Source organism: Microchirus variegatus (genome assembly GCF_963457635.1).
Source record: "Microchirus variegatus genome assembly, chromosome: 8".
Classification (NCBI taxonomy): Eukaryota; Metazoa; Chordata; class Actinopteri; order Pleuronectiformes; family Soleidae; genus Microchirus; species Microchirus variegatus.
The window spans coordinates 30,760,401-30,777,840 of record NC_139809.1 but is presented as its reverse complement, the minus strand read 5'-3'; the positions used below and the strand labels follow the sequence as shown (position 1 = coordinate 30,777,840).

Here is a 17,440-nt window from a genome sequence, read left to right as displayed (position 1 = left end):
AAGAAGTGTCAGTACTCAAAATATTACAATTAAGAAGTGTCAGTTCTCAAGATAGTATAATTAAGAAGTGTAAGTATTCAAAATATTACAATTTAGAAGTATCAGTACTCAAAATATTACAATTTAGAAGTATCAGTACTCAAAATATTACAATTTAGAAGTCAGTAGTCAAAATATTACAATTAAGAAGTGTCAGTACTCAAAATAGTCAAATTAAGAAGTGTCAGTACTCAGACTAATATAATTAAGAAGTGTCAGTACTCAAAATATTACAATTTAGAAGTATCAGTACTCAAAATAGTCAAATTAAGAAGTGTCAGTACTCAAAATATTACAATTAAGAAGTGTCAGTACTAATAGTATCTAGTACATAGTACAGTATAAAGTATATAAAGTACTTGTGTGCAGCGTGTGTCTGCAGCTGGCCTCTCTTCAGGACTGCAGTATTCCTAATAGTATAAAGTATATATAGTACAGTATAAAGTATATAAAGTACTTGTGTGCAGCGTGTGTCTGCAGCTGGCCTCTCTTCAGGACTGCAGTATTTCTAATAGTATAAAGTATATATAGTACAGTATAAAGTATATAAAGTACTTGTGTGCAGCGTGTGTCTGCAGCTGGCCTCTCTTCAGGACTGCAGTATTTCGGACAGAGCGTTCACGGCGTCATGGACGCTAACGCAGACGGACTGGTGGACCTGACAGTGGGAGCTCTGGGAGCTGCTGTTATGATCTGGTCTGATCTTCAAATATAATGCATTATTATTGTTATTGTTATTGTTATTATTATAAATAAACAGATGTTTACGTGAGTCCACACAGGGTCAAGGACTGAAGATTCTGTGTCTCCTCCAGGTCTCGAGGTGTCTTGAGGATCCAGACCAAACTGACCTTTGAACCCCAGAAGATCAACATCTTCAACAAGGACTGTCGTCGAGGAGGGAAGGAGGTGACCTGCATGTCTGTGACAGTCTGTCTGAGTCCAGTCTGCAGGACTAAGACCAGCTCTAAGACCAGGACTGAGACCAGGACTGAGACCAGGACTGAAGTGGGTAAGTGTATTTCTCCAGGAGGTCTGGACTGAAAGAAAGGCTTTAATGAGGAAGAGTGACAGAACGTCAGGGTCTCACAGGTTCTAGGATTATCATTTAACTTCCTCCTCCTCTCCCTCCTCCTCTTCCTCCTCTTCCTCCCCCTCTCCCTCCTCCTCTTCCTCCCCCTCCTCCTCTTCTTCCTCCTCTTCCTCCTCTCCCCCTCTCCCTCCTCCTCTTCCTCCTCTTCCTCCCCCTCTCCCTCCTCCTCTTCTTCCTCCTCTTCCTCCTCTCCCCCTCTCCCTCCTCCTCTTCCTCCTCTCCCTCTTCTTCCTCCTCTCCCTCCTCTTCCTCTCCCCCCTCTCCCTCCTTCTCCTCCTCCTCTTCCTCTCCTTCCTCCTCCTCCTCTTCTTCCTCTCCCCCTCCTCCCCCTCCTCTCTCTCCCTCCTCCTCCTCTTCCTCTCTCTCCTCCTCCTCTCTCTCTCCTCCTCTTCCTCTCCTTCCTCCTCCTCTCCCTCCTCCTCTTCCTCTATCTCCTCCTCCTCTTCCTCTCTCTCCTCCTCCTCTCTCTCTCCTCTCTCTCCTCCTCTTCCTCCTCTCCTCCTCTTCTTCTCCCTCCTCTCTCTCCTCCTCCTCCTCTCCTCCTCTTCTTCTCCCTCCTCTCTCTCCTCTCCCTCCTCCTCCTCCTCCTCTCTCCCTCCTCTTTCTCTTCCTTCCCCTCCTCTTCTTCCTCCTCCTCCTCTCTCTCCTCCTCCTCTCTCCCACTTCCTCCTCCTCTCTCTCCCTCTTCCTCCTCCTCTCCCTCTTCCTCCTCTTCCTCCTCCTCTCCTCTCCCTCCTCCTCCTCCTCTCTTTCCCTCCTCTCCCTCCTCCTCCTCTCTCTCCTCCTCTCTCTCCTCTCTCTCCTCCTCCTCTCTCCCTCTCCTCTTCCTCCTCTCTCTCCCTCCTCCTCCCCGTCTCCCTCCCCCTCCTCTCTCTCCTCTCCCTCCTCCTCCTCTTCTTCCCTCCCCCTCCTCTCTCTCCTCTCCCTCCTCCTCCTCTTCTTCCCTCCTCCTCCTCTCTCTCCTCTCCCTCCTCCTCTCTCTCCCTCCTCCTCCCCGTCTCCCTCCCCCTCCTCTCTCTCCTCTCCCTCCTCCTCCTCTTCTTCCCTCCCCCTCCTCTCTCTCCTCTCCCTCCTCCTCCTCTTCTTCCCTCCTCCTCCTCTCTCTCCTCTCCCTCCTCCTCTCTCTCCTCCTCCTCTCCCTCCTCCCCCTCCTCCTCCTCCTCCTCCTCCTCCCCCCCCTCCCACAGCTCTGTGGTTCAGTCTGACTTTAGACGAAAGGCGTTTTCCTCCTCGAGCCGCTCTGGACGAGTCAGACCGACATCATCAGAAGAAGCTGCTGCTGCAGACGGACGATCAGAGCTGTCAACGCCTCAGCTTCTCTGTGCAGGTACACACACACACACACACACACACACACACACACACACACACACACACACACACACACACACACACACACTGTAGCTGAACCCTTCTCTGATCAGGAGACGACAGATTACGGACGTCCCATCGTGGTCGTCCTGGAGACGGGGATGCAGGACCCAGATCAAGGCCCGGTGTTGGATCCTGACTGGCCGAGCGTCCTCAGAGCAGAGGTGAGACTATGACCCCGGTGACCTCTGACCTTTGACCTCTGTCTTTGTGTCAACAGTGGTTGTTGAGTTCCTAGTGGAACGTTTCAACTCTTGAGCGCCCCCCGCAGGTCAGATATATTCAACTCACTCTCCCACACCAAAGTCCAAACCTCAGTGACACAAAGTGACCACACGAGGCAGCAAAGGGCCAGCAGTTCCTGTGTTTTTTTTTGACAAAATAGTCATAGGTGAGTAGGTTGTCCAAAATTTGGCCAAAAATTTAGAAATTTAGTATTGTCCAACATTTGACAAAAAAGTCATAGTATAGTATGTCGTACAAAATGTTGGACAATTTTTTTGGGAAAAAAAAAATTGGCCAAATTTTTACAAAAACGTCATACTACACTGTCATCCAAAAAATATAAAATAAATTTGGTCGAAAATTTGACAAAAATGTTGTTGATCCACTGCTGCCTCCATCACTAATGTCTTATTTTCTGAATTCGGCTTTTATAATATTTACTTTAGACTTTAGACCAGCAGCTCCTGTGTCCACGTGAGCTGAAAATCACTGGTTTTCTCTATGGACTTTGGTGCATGGAGAGTGAGTGAGTGAGTTTACAAACTTCAGTTTCCTGTTGGAAAAGTCGTGGACTGAAGATATCGTAGACCTTGTCAGGTGGAGTCATTGTTATCATTACGTTAAAACGTGTAGAGGAGGAACCTAATGACCCTCGTCTCTTGCCGTAGCTTCCTTTCTGGAACGGCTGTGAGCAGGAAGACACCTGCGTCCCTGACCTGGTCCTCCACAGTCACACTGACCTCATGGATGTCCAGTCAGTAGCCCTTGCTCTGCATATATACACACATATATACATATATATATATATAGTAAATCGGAATATGCGACGAAATATCGCGTTTCGCCCTCAGGCAGTTCTGCGGCGCGAAGGACCGCGCCTCGTGGTCGCTGTGCCGCCACCAGGGGGCGCGGCCGGCGCCGGCGTCGGTGGTGGAGACCGGACGGAGGGGGGCGGTGGTGTTCGCTCGCCTGGAGAACCGCGGCGAGAACGCGTACGGCGCCGCCGTCCACATTTCCACGTCGTCCAACCTGCTCTTCTCCAGCATCGTCGTCAAGGTCTGGGAACAAGAAAAACAGCCGACGACAACAAAAGTCGCGGTGGTGTTTTTGTGACTCAATAAGCTCCTCCCCCCTCCTCCCTGGCCCCTCCCCCCTCCTCCCCCACAGGACCAATCAGACGTTCAGATCGATTGCTACTCTGAGGAAAACTCTGCGGACAGTCAGACGTTCTGTAACGTGAGCGCTCCGTTCATGAAGTCCATGTCTCAGGTCGGTGGAGAACGTCCTCACTCTTTTCAAAACACCACAGCTTTATTTTGAAAAGCCAAACTCCTCCCTTTCCTTTTTTTTAAAAATAGATTTCCTTCCGCCTGGAGTTTCAGTTCAGCCGCTCCGTCTTCCTGGATCACCTACGAGTCGTCATGACGACCACCAGGTGAGACACCCGGTGACACACACGCACGCAATCACTTGCATACGCACGTGCAAACTCATGCACACACACACACACACACACATGCACACACCCACACACACTCACTTGTATACGCACATGCACACTCATGCACACATGCTCGCACCCACACACACTCACTTGTATACGCACATGCACGTGCACACACATGCACGCACACACACTCGCCCACACACACTTACTTGTATACGCACGTGCACACTCGTGCACACACGCACACATGTACGCACCCACACACACTCGCTTGTATACGCACGTGCACACTCGTGCACACACACACACACTCGCCCAAGCACACACTCACTCACTCACACACGCACCCACCCACACACACTCACTTGTATACGCACGTGCACACTCGTGCACACACATGCACACACACACACAGTCGCCCAAGCACACACTCACACACGCACGCACCCACACACACACACTCACTTGCATACACACACGCATGCACTCGCACGCACACACACACACTCGCCCACACGCACCCACACACACTCACTTGTATATGCACGTGCACACTCGCCCACACACACACTCGCCCACACACACTCACTTGCATACGCACACACACACTCTCCCACACGCACCCACACACACACACTCACTGCACGCACACACACACTCGCCCACACTCACTTGCATACACACACGCTTATGCACTCACACACTCATGCATGCACACATACGCACATACACACACGCACACACACACTCACTTGTATACGCACGTGCACACTCGTGCACACACATGCACACACACACAGTCACCCAAGCACACACTCACTCGCACACGCACGCACCCACACACACACACACTCACTTGCATACGCACACGCATTGCACTCGCACGCACACACACACACTCGCCCACACGCACCCACACACACTCACTTGTATATGCACGTGCACACTCATACACACACACACTCGCCCACACACACTCACTTGCATACGCACACACACACTCACTGCACGCACACACACACTCGCCCACACTCACTTGCATACATACACGCTTATGCACTCACACACTCATGCATGCACACATACGCACATACACACACACGCACACACTTGCACACGCGCTCACACACGCACACACGCTCTGACTCTTCACGTGTTCACGATTACATAATTAAGTTATCATTATCGCATGTTACGATAAAAAAAAAAAGTTGTCTCGTCCAAGTGATTTATTTTGCAGCGCCCACAAGGGGGAGCCTGTGTCCTTCCAGCACTTTAAAAGTGATATTTCAAAGTAAAAGTCCAAGTTTGTGACCAGAAAAAATTACTTTGGTAGAAGTTGAAGTCACTTCCTTTTCTTCCTTTTCCCTAACCCTTTTCTAACCCTAACCCTTTAAAAAAAATAATATTACTGAAGTAAAAGTCTTAAACTTTATGACATTTACTGCACTTAAAGTACAAATACTTAAGTATCATAATTCACGTATCTGTACTTTACTTTGTTAAATATAGCGAGGGTCGAGAAGGATTTCCCGACGACAACATCAACACCATCTCTCTTCCTCTGTTGTACCAAACAGACCTGCTGTTCACCAGGTGAGTGACACCTGAGACTTTGGTGTGGGAGAGTGAGCGACTTCACAGACATCAAAAAGCCTCATGTTGTTGTTGTTGTTGTTGTTGTTTGTTTTCCTCCTCACAGAGACACAAACGCTCCTCGCTTTGAGATCAAACCCTCGCCTGCTGCCTCTTCGTCGCAGGACAGCAGCTCGCTCACCTTCAACCTCACCTACTACGTGAGTCACTGCTCCCCCTACAGGACAGTTACAGCATTACAGCCACACACACACACACACACGCTGTTACTATGTGATTCTGCACAGATCCAGAACCTGGGATTCTTCTCGGTGGACGAGGTCCACTTCAGATGTGATATCTGGGCTGTGACCAGAAACAACAACCACCTGCTGAACGTCACAGACTACAGCATTGAGCAGGTTCACACACACACACACAGTGCACACACGGCATTACTACAAAATAAAACAGGAAACAAGGAGTTTTAAAGGGAAGCCTCACTGTTGCCTCGCCCCCCCCCCCTGCAGGTGGAAGGATCTCACTGCACGCTGCCTCAACTCGGAACAACCGATGAGGTGAAAGACGAGGACCTGACGCCGCTGTCACAGCTGGTGAGGCGCGTTTTTTTTACGTTTGCGCTCATTTACCGGACACTTGATCTAAACTTAACGCTAATATGAGTGAAATTATATACGTTTGATGAAGCGAGAGACTGTCGTTTATTAAATACGAGCGCAGTGTAGGAAATATGTATTATAGTGTTATGGTAAGTTATGGTACAGTTATGGTAATGCATGATAAGGAAAGTAAAGGCTAAAATAATACAAACACTGTGCAACCCTTTTTTTTTTTTTTTTTTTTTTAAATCTTTTCCTGAATTTCAAAAATCCATTATAATTATTCCTTAAGAAGTTTGCAAATATTTTCTACAGATCCTTGTTCAGGGCGATGCCGACTATTATGATGGTAAATTTCAAGTCATTCTGAGATCCTTTTTTTTTTGAAGAAGAAACTCAGCTCACTGTCAAAGTGCATCAGGACAAATGGATCATTTCCTGAATTTCAAAAATTCATTAAAATTATTCCTTAAGAGGTTTGCAAATATTTTCAACAGATCCTTGTTCAGGGCGACGCCGACTATTATGATGGTACATTTCAAGTCATTCTGAGATTATGTGACTGTTGTGTGTGTGTGTGTGTGTGTGTGCGTGTGTGTGTGTAGAACCACACCAACAGCAGGAGCTTGGTGGTCCAGTGTCGACTGAACCTGACGACCTCCACACAAGTGAAGGTGACGCTCAGAGGGAAACTCCAGCTTCCTGCGCTGCTCGCCGTGAGTCTCACACACACACACACACACACACACACACACACACACACACACACACACACACACACACACACACACACACACACACACACACACACACACACACCACTGACCCATGTGTTTCAGGTGAACTTCAGGTCTCTGGAGTTGTTGACGGCCGCTTCTCTTCAGCTGGAAGCGTCCAGTCCTCTGTTCCTCCAGGAGAACAGACCTGTGAGACAGGTGAGAAATCATGAAGTTAAATTTGGGCTTTGCTGCCCTCTGCTGGTCAAACAGTAAAACAACATGGACAACACTTTTTTTTTTTGCTGCACTGGTGGGTAAAGGATACAGACATGTTTATTTATTCATCGATGTATTCTTTATTTATGTGGGAACTGCAGATCGTCCTGGAGCTGAGGAAGGAGGAAGGCCACAGCGTCCCCTTCTGGATTATACTGGGAAGTTCGCTGGGAGGTCTGCTCCTACTGGCCTTACTGGTTCTGGCACTATGGAAGGTACACATATATATATATATATATATATATATATATATATATATATATATATATATATATATATATATATATATATATATATATATATATATATATATATATATATATATATATATATATATACTGTATATGAAAATGGGCCTAAAGTGAAGCCTAAGTAGCAGTTAGCCACCAGGGGGCTCCCTGCTTTCCTCATGAACGGCAAGAATGAGTGTAAATGTTTCACGATGTTTCGCCGTCAGCACTTTACGATAAAGCGTCTCCGTGTGATTCTCCTCCGCAGCTCGGCTTCTTCAGCAGACGCAGGAGACAGGAAGAGGAGGAGCAACCTGTAGCCAATGGGAAGGCAGCAGAGGAGCTATGAGGTGTGGCCCACAACGATGCTAACGAGGATCACCTGCGTCGCATCGCGAGCCACCACCTGTCACTCAGGGACCCTGATGCCCCGCCCCCTCCCCCAGCCAATCACACAGCCAGTCACAACCATAGACCAAATGAGCCACACTGACGCCACCTACAGGCGCCCGAATCACACGCACCCTCACGTGGCATCTTTGTTTACGAGCTAAACCCCACCTAGAACAAATTATGCTATGACCTAGCATGTTGTTTTAAGTTCATGCTAGGTGGCTAACATGCATCCAGCCAGGATGCTAATGCTAGCTGAAATTAATCAGGCTTTGAGCTGTCAGGAGGACAGTTAAAGCTTCTGTAAAGACAAAAACATGGAGACTTGTGGCGTCCACGTTATTTAGCTGCACGTTAGCTAGTTACATTTACCCATCATGCTAACATCTGATGATGTTAAGTTCATGCTAGGTGGCTACATTGAGCCTGGATGCTCAAGTTAGCTAATGTTGTTGTACTTTTGAGCTGAAAAATAGAAATGCCCACATTTTAAAACAGCACAGAGCTCCTGTAAAGACATATTAATGTGAATGTCAATGCGCATGCTAACCAGTCACATTTAGCCAGCATGCAAAACCCCCGAAAACGCTAAGTCATAACTTCTGTAGAGACAAGAACGAGAAGACGTCAGCGCCACCGAGCACGTCGTGTTTAAAACATCCCACAAGTTCAACGAGTTCCATTTGGAGACAACAGACTTTTCATTTTCACTTAAATACTAGCTAGCATGCTAACATAAACTAATTAGCCATACTATGTTCACTTTTGAGCTGCAGCCAGGGGGAGCCGTCTGCTAAAGCTTCTGCAAAGACAAGAACAATGAGACACATTTCCTACTATATTTAGCCAGCATGCTAATGCTGGCTAAAATGATTTCATCATGCCGTTTTCAAAATTCGCTGTGTCATGAATATGAGTTTGTGAGGCACCATCCGTTTATTTTCATTACATGAACACTCGCCGGCATGCTAACTACATCTAGCCAGTTAGCCAACAGGCGTTGTGCATTTAGCAGCATCTAGCTAGCATGCTAATGTTATCTGGAATGAATTAGCCTTGGAGCTATAAGGAGGACAGTTAAAGCTTCTGTAAAGACAGAAACACGGAGACTTGTGGCGTCCACGTCCCACGTCATTTACCCAACATGCTAACATCTGACAGCGTTAATAACGTTAATGTCTTTTTGAGCGGCAAAGTAAAGAATTAAGGATCTTTTTTTAATGTGTTTTCATTCAAAAACACGAGCGGCCGACTAAGAAGAAGAAAACTACCTAAGATGGCTGACGTGATTATCCGCTTCTTTAAATACTAACGGAACATATAAACAATCTTAAACATTGTATATATTTGTTTTTATATATCTGATGCACTTTTTTTGTATAAAGTTGAACTTTAACTTGTGTGTTTGATTAAAAGTAAGAAACAAGGATAGTGGCATTATTGTGTGTGTTGTTTCTGTCACTTTTCATTGTGTTTGGGTTCAAAATGAAGACAGAAAATAAAGACAACAGGTGAAAAACCACCCGCGTCGTGCTTCATATTCACTATTTTAACGAGTAAATGTCACATTTACCGTTTCTGACAAACGCAAGTGAGTTGACCTTTTAAGGCGTTTTTCTAATCATGTGACTGAGCTGCACAGGTGGAAGTCATTTAGAGATTTGTTATGCCACCAAATCAGTGGATTCTTAAACTTAAATCATTTTGGTTTGTGGATAAAACAAGACATCTTCTTGCAAACATCATAATTCCCAGGTTTGAGAAAGAAAGATCAACATTTGTTAGCATTTTATGGACCAAACGATTACTTGGACAATCAAAGTTTATGAAAATAGCTGCTAGATTTAGTTAGCTCGTATGCTGCCGAAATGCATGTAGGCTAGCTATAGTTAGTCGGCATGCTGACTAGATGTAGTGAACTCATACGCTGGCTAGATGCATGTTGGCTAGCTGTAGTTAGTCAGCATGCTGGCTAGATGTAGTTAGCTTGTATGCTGGTTAGATGTAGTTAGCTCGTATGCTGGTTAGATGTAGTTAGCTCGTATGCTGGTTAGATGTAGTTAGCTCGTACGTTCGCTAGCTGCAGTTAGTCAGCACTCTGGCTAGATGTAGTTGGCTCGTATGGTGGTTAGATGTAGTTGACTATTACGCTGGCTAGATGCATGTTGGTTAGCTGCTGTTAGTCAGAATGATGGCTAGATGTAGTTAGCTCGTGTGCTGGTTAGATGTAGTTAGCTTGTATGCTGGTTAGATGTAGTTAGCTCGTATGCTGGTTAGATGTTGTTAGCACGTATGTTGGTTAGATGTAGTTAGCTTGTATGCTGGTTAGCTCGTATGATGGTTAGTTGTAGTTAGCTCGTATGCTGGTTAGTTGTAGTTAGCTCGTATGCTGGTTAGATGTTAGCTCGTATGCTGTTAGATGTAGTTAGCTTGTATGCTGGCTAGATGCATGTTGGCTAACTGTTGAGGCATTGTTTGACGGAGAATATGTGATATTTATTTTGTTTGGTGATAAAAAAAAAAAAAAACACTTTCAAAAACACAATCTCAGGTTTCAGGGTTTTTTTTATTTACCCACCTTTTCCCCCTGGTATTTTACAGATTTGTTGATATTAAAAAATAAGTCATGCTTAATGTTTTGTTTTGTTGTTGCCTCAAATAAGAAAGAAGAATTTATGCAAACATTTTTTTCAACATTCTGTAGCGACCGTGAGACGAGATGGTTGCAGCTGTGGTTGGACGATCGCACGATCACACAATCTGTGGCGTCTAAAATCAAAAGTCAATGATGTCATTAGATAAATGAAAAACAAACGCTCTTTCAGACGCTGCTCTGGCCTTTGTGTGTGCACTGATCACTGATTTAGTGCTTTCATTAGAGTGACATTTAAATATACCGAGCTTTCCTGTTGACGACTGCTTTGTTTTTTTTAATTAAAATGCAAAATGGATGTTTTTAAAGTGCGGTTGTGTGAAGTACTGACACACACACACACACACACACACCTATGTCTGAGAAACACTCACTTTATCTCGCCGTTAACGACTTTTCCACTGAAGTTTGTAAACCACTCACTCTCCCACACCAAAGCCCATAGAGAAAATCAGTGCTTTTAGCTCACAAGGACACAGGAGCTGCTGGTCTACTGCTGCCTCGTGTGGTCACTTTGTGTCACTACAGTACATCCAAATGTAGGATTTTAAAAACCGAATTGACAAAATCAGACACTTGAACTTAGTGACGGAGGCAGCAGTGGATCGACAACTCCTGTGAACTCCTGTGTCGCTGTGATGTTAAAATCACTGATGTTCTCTATGGGGTTTGGTGCAGGGAGAGTGAGTGGTTTTACAAAGGGACACAGAAATGTGAATTTAACCGTGAGATAAAGCAGTGAACATCAGTTTCTCCTGGCGTCTCTGTCGGGCTCCCTCATTCAGAGTCCCTGCTCCCCCAAAAACTCAACATTAATATTTAAGTTTACTTAAAAGTAAGCGTATACATTTTATAATAACTGATTATTTTTTTGCTCAGCTCACGTCCTGGACGACAGTGTCAGCACATCACGCAACCACACTTTAAAAAAAAAAACTACATCTTTAAGACTCTCTTCAATATATAAAAAAAAGAAGGGGGGGGGGCGGGATTTCAAAATATAATAATAATAATAATTAAGTAAAAATCTGATTAATATAAAGTCCAGGAGGCAGATTCTGTCCACAGTAAAAAAAAAAAAAAAAGAACAGTGAAAACTACTTCTTCATATTAAAAATAAAAACTGTAGTGTGATGACACAGGTGAGAATTCTCTGGCGACGCCCACTCCTTCCGTCCGTCACAAACGCGGCGTCTGCGACGGCGTGAACATAAGGCAAAACCTGCAGCAGACGATCAGCTGCTGGGAGTTCATTAATATTTAAAATATAGGAGAAAAAAAAGCAACCAACTATTTTTTTTTAATTTATAAAAATGGCAAAAAAAAAAAGTTTTTTTTTTTTTTTTAAATTCCTCGCGGTGGCGTCCGTCGCCTTCAGCACCGTTTAGATTCGTTAGAAAACCATAAGAAACTCTTTAAAAACAACAGTCGGTGGAGTTTTTTTTTTTTTTTTAGTTTCATTTTCAGTGGAACTCCACAAACTCCTCCAGGATTTTGGGGATCTGGTTGCGATACGTGATCTGGTGATGACGCACGGCTCGCGCCGCCAGACACTTGAGGCTCATCTTCATCTGCGTCTTCAGCAGGATCTCCGACACGCCCGTGGTGCTCTTGTCCAGCGGCGTCTTCTTCTGCTTGTTGGTCATGTCCGTGTGGGCGCCGGCCTCCACCAGGTTGATGATGATGGCGTGCAGCGTGAGGAAGTCGCTGATGGGCCGGTTGTACTGGACGATGACGTGCAGCGGCGTGTTGCCCTCGTGGTCGATGGCGTTGACCTGCGCGCCGCAGTCCAGCAGCAGCTTGGTGACCTGCGCGCTGGGGAAGCTGCAGACGTCGTTGGTGTGGAAGTCGTCGACCGGCGTGGTGGAGCTGATGGCGAGGTGGAGCAGCGAGGAGCCCTCGCGCGAGCGCGGGTCCAGCCGGATCAGGTCGTAGACGTGCTTGTTGATGCGCGCGCGCTCCTCGTCGCCGCACGTGGTCTTGGTGGAGATGCACGCCAGGTACAGGAAGGTGAAGACGTTGGACTCGTAGTTGTCCATGGCCTGCGGCAGCTCCGACTCCGTGGCCGTCTCCACGCGCGTCATGCTGCGCTGGATCTCCAGCACGCTGCAGCTCAGCACCTGCTCCACGGAGGAGGCCGTCACCTGCTCCTTCAGGTGCACCATCTGCGAGAAGACCTGGGCGAAGCGCAGCAGGTCCTTGTGCGTGTTCCTGTTTCCCTTCTGGCGCAGGCGCAGCGCGTGGAGCCACAGCTTGATGCACTGGTCGAACTCCATGTTGTCGGCGTAGACGGCGCCGCGGTAGATGATGGGATGAGCCACGTCGATGTTGTCCGAGCCCAGGATTCGCTCGCGGATCATCAGCCCCTCCATGTGCAGAGCGTCTCGGTCGGCGTGGATCGCCTCCAGGTCCTGCGGCGTCCGGCACTCGCTGCGTCCGCCGTACGCCTCGATGGGCGGCAACAGCTCTTTGGTGATGACGCCCTCCGGGTTGCGGTAGCGCTCCGTCATGGCCATGTGCAGGTACTGGTACGTCTTCTGGATGTCGTAGTTCTCGCGGTCGTTGGCGTACGAGGCGCCCAGCAGCTCCAGGGCCTCGATGTGGCTGCCGGGGTCGCAGTCGGCGTGCTGCAGCAGCAGCTCCACCACGTCGGCCTTGCAGCTCTCTGCCGCCACCTTCAGCGGCGTCATGCCGTGTCCGTTCACCACCATGGCCGCCTGGCAGCGCACCAGCTCCTTCACAATTTCCAGGTGTCCCGCCTCGGCCGCAAAGTGCAGGGCGGTGGCGCCGCAGTGCGCCTTGGCGTTGGGGTTGGCGCCCTGCTCCAGCAGGAACTTGACGACGTCGGCGTGGCCCTTGTAGGCGGCGATCATCAGGCACGTGTTGTTGTACTTGTTGGTGATGCTAATGTCGGCGCTGTGCTCCACCAGGTAGCGGACGATGTCCAGGCGCCCGTCGAAGCAGGCGGCGCGCAGCGGAGTGGAGTTGGTGATGGTGGTGTGGTTGACGTTGGCGCGGTGACTCACCAGCAGACGCACCACCTCGAAGTGTCCTGCTCCGGCTGCGCACCACAGCGCTGTGGCGCCATCTATGACGTAGCTGCGTCATGGACGGAGAGAGGGAGGAGAGAGAGGAGGTGAGGATGATAAAAACGAATGATTGCATAAAATAAGAAAATCTTTGAGACACCTGATTAACGGTTGAACCACCTGACAATTGCAACTAAACTCAAATTAAACCGCTTCTGTTTGGACGCAACCATTATTTTCTACCCTTGTCATGAAGTTCAAACACAACACTTTTTTAAAAAGATAAAGAGTTTTATGATTAAATAATTGTTTTCTAGTTTTATATTGGTTGTACCACCTGACATGGAAAGTGTACCGACCTACATGAGTTGAAATTAGTTTAATTTGTATCAGTATTTGACAGAGATCCACAAACCTTTTAGCTTAGTCCCCAGGTTCTCTGGGGTTCCTCTGGCTGATGCAACATTCAGTTTACAGCTATTGTCTCTTGACTTCAAAATAAAGACCAATGTTTCTGGTTGCACCACCCTGACATTTAGGAAATGTAAATTGCTGGACAAAAGTTTGGCAGTTATTTAAACGGCTTTAAAAACTATTGATATTAGGGGAAAAAAAACATTATTCAAAAGCCTTCAAACGTAAAATAATGCCTGAGTATTTTATTTAGAATTTATCATTATTAAAATAACAGTTTTAATGTTCGCTCACTTGCTCGGACAGCTGCACCACCTGATATATATACACACACACACACACACACACACACATATATACACATATATTTATACATATATACACACACACACACACACACACACACATATATACACATATGTATATATACATATATACACATATACGTGTATATATATATATATATATATACACACACATATACGTACATATGCATATATACATACATATATATATATACGTACGTGTATATATATATATGTATATATATACGTACGTATATATATGTTTATATATATATACGTACGTTTATATGTATATATATGCACGTATATATATATATACATATATATGCGTGTATATATATATATATATGCGTGTATATATATACATATATATATATATATATCTGCATGTATCACATGTATGTATGTGCATATATGTGCATATATATACGTGCATATATATATATATATACATATATATATACGTGCAGATATATATATATATACATACATATACACATATATATATATTACACACATATATATATATATATATATATATATATATATATACATATATATATATATATATATATACATATATATATATATATATATATATATATATATATATATACATATATATATATATATATATATATATATATATATATATATATATATATGTGTATGTATATGTATATATATATAAATATATATATACATACATACATACATACATATATATATACGTACATATATACACACAACACAACACAAGGAAAGGTCACCGTATCACGACATCCAAAATCTAATACCTCATCTCGTCTCATTTCATGATAAAGGTATAATATCTATAGGTTGAGCTGCTTGTCCACTGCCCGTGTGCCTGTGAGCCTGTGATCAGGGACAATGAGTGGGTCAGAGTCCTGTGACTCAGCAGATAACTGAGCTGATTGCATCTGTTCACACAGAGAAACAAAGGCGTGACGTCGGCGGGCGTCGATGTGCTGTTTTGTGTCGAATGTAAACAAAAACGCCGCCCGACCACGACACGGGCGTCTGAGTCTCGCTCAAACTCACGCGGCTGTCGTCACGAGGCAGCACGTTTACTTTTAAACGTTAAGGTGACGTCACAGATCAGGTTCCTGCTCAGAAACAGAGTCGTCATCGTCGTGTGTTGTGGTTCCACTCTGAGCTCGTTTATCACAAAATGAAACTTAAAACCATCTGTGTGTGTTGACAGATGATAAGACGACAGGAAATATGTGTTCACTCAACACTCAGGTTTGAGTTAATTATGGTCATTATAAATAAGTTTAAACTTCATTTATGTCAGAACATCCCAGGCCTGATCAATTGCTTCTTTATCCGAGTAATCATTTTTATTTTAACAATACTTTAGACGTGATAGTGAAAGCATAAATACTAAAACCAATATTAATATTTAAGAGAATATACATAAACTCTATCAAAATAAAGTTACATATATTGTTGTTCTGTTGCCAAGTCATTTAAACTTTATTTCTTCCATCCAAAAGTTTATTTGTTTTTGTTTAGAAAGTGTATTTTATGTAGTGAATGTTTAACTTTACTCTTATTACATAGCAAATATTAAATACACAATTCACATATCTGTATTTTACTTTGTTATTTATATTTATAGCAAATTTTACTCCACTACGTTTCCTCTAACTGTCTTTGTATAATAATAAGAGTTAGTATTATGGTCTGTATGTATATAGAGCTATAGAAACTACACACACGAGGTTATTAAGTGTCTTTGCTCAAGGGCACGTAGAGACAGGAATTAGAGAGCCGGGAATTGAACCCACAACCTTTAGTTGTAAGACAACTGAGAAAGTGTAATAAATATCATAAACTTTAAGACTTTAAAAAAAAAAAAAAAAAGTACATTTCTGGTCACGTACTTGTGTACTTGTACTCTTAAAATCACAGTCCCTTCACTTATCCCAGGACTTACCCATCAAACCGGACCGTGCCGGTCTGTTCGGTGTCCACCCGGTAGTGGTCCAGGAGCAGCCGCACCACTTTGTCGTGTCCGTTCCGGGCGGCGATGATGAGCGGGGTGGACTTCTGCCCGGACAGGTGGGTCACGTAGCTCAGCAGAAAGTGCGTGTCCACCTCGGAGTGGTTGAGCAGCAGCGCGGCCAGGGTCAGGACTCGGCCCTCGCTGGCTGCCTTGTACACGTAACCGGCCAGAGACTCCATCTGAGCCCGACACGGAGCCAGGACCCCGGCTGTGCTCGCAGCTGACGCCCGCAGTGTCCGCTCCTCCAAAACAACCCGCCTCCCATTAAACTGTCGAAGCTGAGCCTGGAGCTCGCATGAAACGGGAATCTTCTCCGTCACAGAGAAACACGGAGGAGTCTGCTGGGGCTTTAGCCTCAACCTCCCGCACGCAACAGTCCGGGTTCTGTGCCTCCGTCCCCGGCACCAGGCGTCAGCTGAGCGTGTTAGCCGGTTAGCTTAGCTTGTCAACGTGAGCGACCCGCTCATGGAAAATGACACTTTTCAGCTTTTTGTTCAAGACTTAAAGTGAAACATCGTTTCTCGCGTTACCGAGTGGTTCTCTGTCGGTGTTTCCGCTCCCAAAACACCCCAAAACTAGGCGAAAGAGTCGAAGAAGAAAGAAAGAGCAGCACTTTCACCTTCTGTTAGCTAACAACTTACCGGAAGTACTTGTGCGACTTGAAAACACCTCCGGCCGGAAGCTTCCAGATCTCAACTTCCGGAATCGGAATCTTCACTTCTCACTTTCAACGAAAACAAAACGATTAACGCGAGACAACTTCGCACTAAAAGTGAGAAAATTAAATCAACACACACTCGTCTGTCTGTGTAAATGCAGAGGCGACCCTAGACTCTGTGGGGCCCCAGGCAAAGAAGCGAATTCACCCCCACACTCACCACCTGTACACACAAAGCCTTCATGAAAACACACAAACAGTACTTTTCAAACGTTTCTTTTTAAACATGAATCATTTCAAACAATATACACTTATGGCATTTTGAGGTTTATTTGTTTTTGCTTCTCCATGAGTGTTAGTT

The 17,440-nt window shown here is 45.4% G+C and overlaps 2 protein-coding genes across 2 annotated transcripts in view; one reads left to right on the top strand and one right to left on the bottom strand.

The window, feature by feature from the left end:
• itga11b (integrin, alpha 11b) overlaps positions 1-9,475 on the top strand; it is a 30,276-nt gene extending 20,801 nt beyond the window's left edge. The window contains exons 15-30 of the mRNA XM_083893813.1: positions 605-735; positions 855-1,051; positions 2,320-2,459; positions 2,557-2,667; positions 3,397-3,482; positions 3,580-3,784; positions 3,896-3,997; positions 4,087-4,163; positions 5,688-5,771; positions 5,878-5,971; positions 6,059-6,172; positions 6,281-6,364; positions 6,976-7,086; positions 7,210-7,305; positions 7,467-7,580; positions 7,864-9,475. Of these exons, the coding sequence (XP_083749939.1) occupies positions 605-735; positions 855-1,051; positions 2,320-2,459; positions 2,557-2,667; positions 3,397-3,482; positions 3,580-3,784; positions 3,896-3,997; positions 4,087-4,163; positions 5,688-5,771; positions 5,878-5,971; positions 6,059-6,172; positions 6,281-6,364; positions 6,976-7,086; positions 7,210-7,305; positions 7,467-7,580; positions 7,864-7,944 (1,827 nt within the window). The 3' untranslated portion in view covers positions 7,945-9,475. The remainder of the gene's footprint in view (positions 1-604; positions 736-854; positions 1,052-2,319; positions 2,460-2,556; positions 2,668-3,396; positions 3,483-3,579; positions 3,785-3,895; positions 3,998-4,086; positions 4,164-5,687; positions 5,772-5,877; positions 5,972-6,058; positions 6,173-6,280; positions 6,365-6,975; positions 7,087-7,209; positions 7,306-7,466; positions 7,581-7,863) is intronic.
• A 2,629-nt stretch (positions 9,476-12,104) lies between these two features.
• On the bottom strand, positions 12,105-16,615 carry fem1b (fem-1 homolog b; the record flags this gene model as incomplete). Its single annotated transcript, XM_083893945.1, has 2 exons — positions 16,353-16,615; positions 12,105-13,740 (listed from the first exon to the last, which is right to left on the bottom strand). The coding sequence occupies exons 1-2, from the start codon at positions 16,598-16,600 to the stop codon at positions 12,105-12,107; spliced, it is 1,884 nt and encodes a 627-aa protein (XP_083750071.1). The 5' UTR covers positions 16,601-16,615.
• Positions 16,616-17,440: the final 825 nt, after the last annotated feature.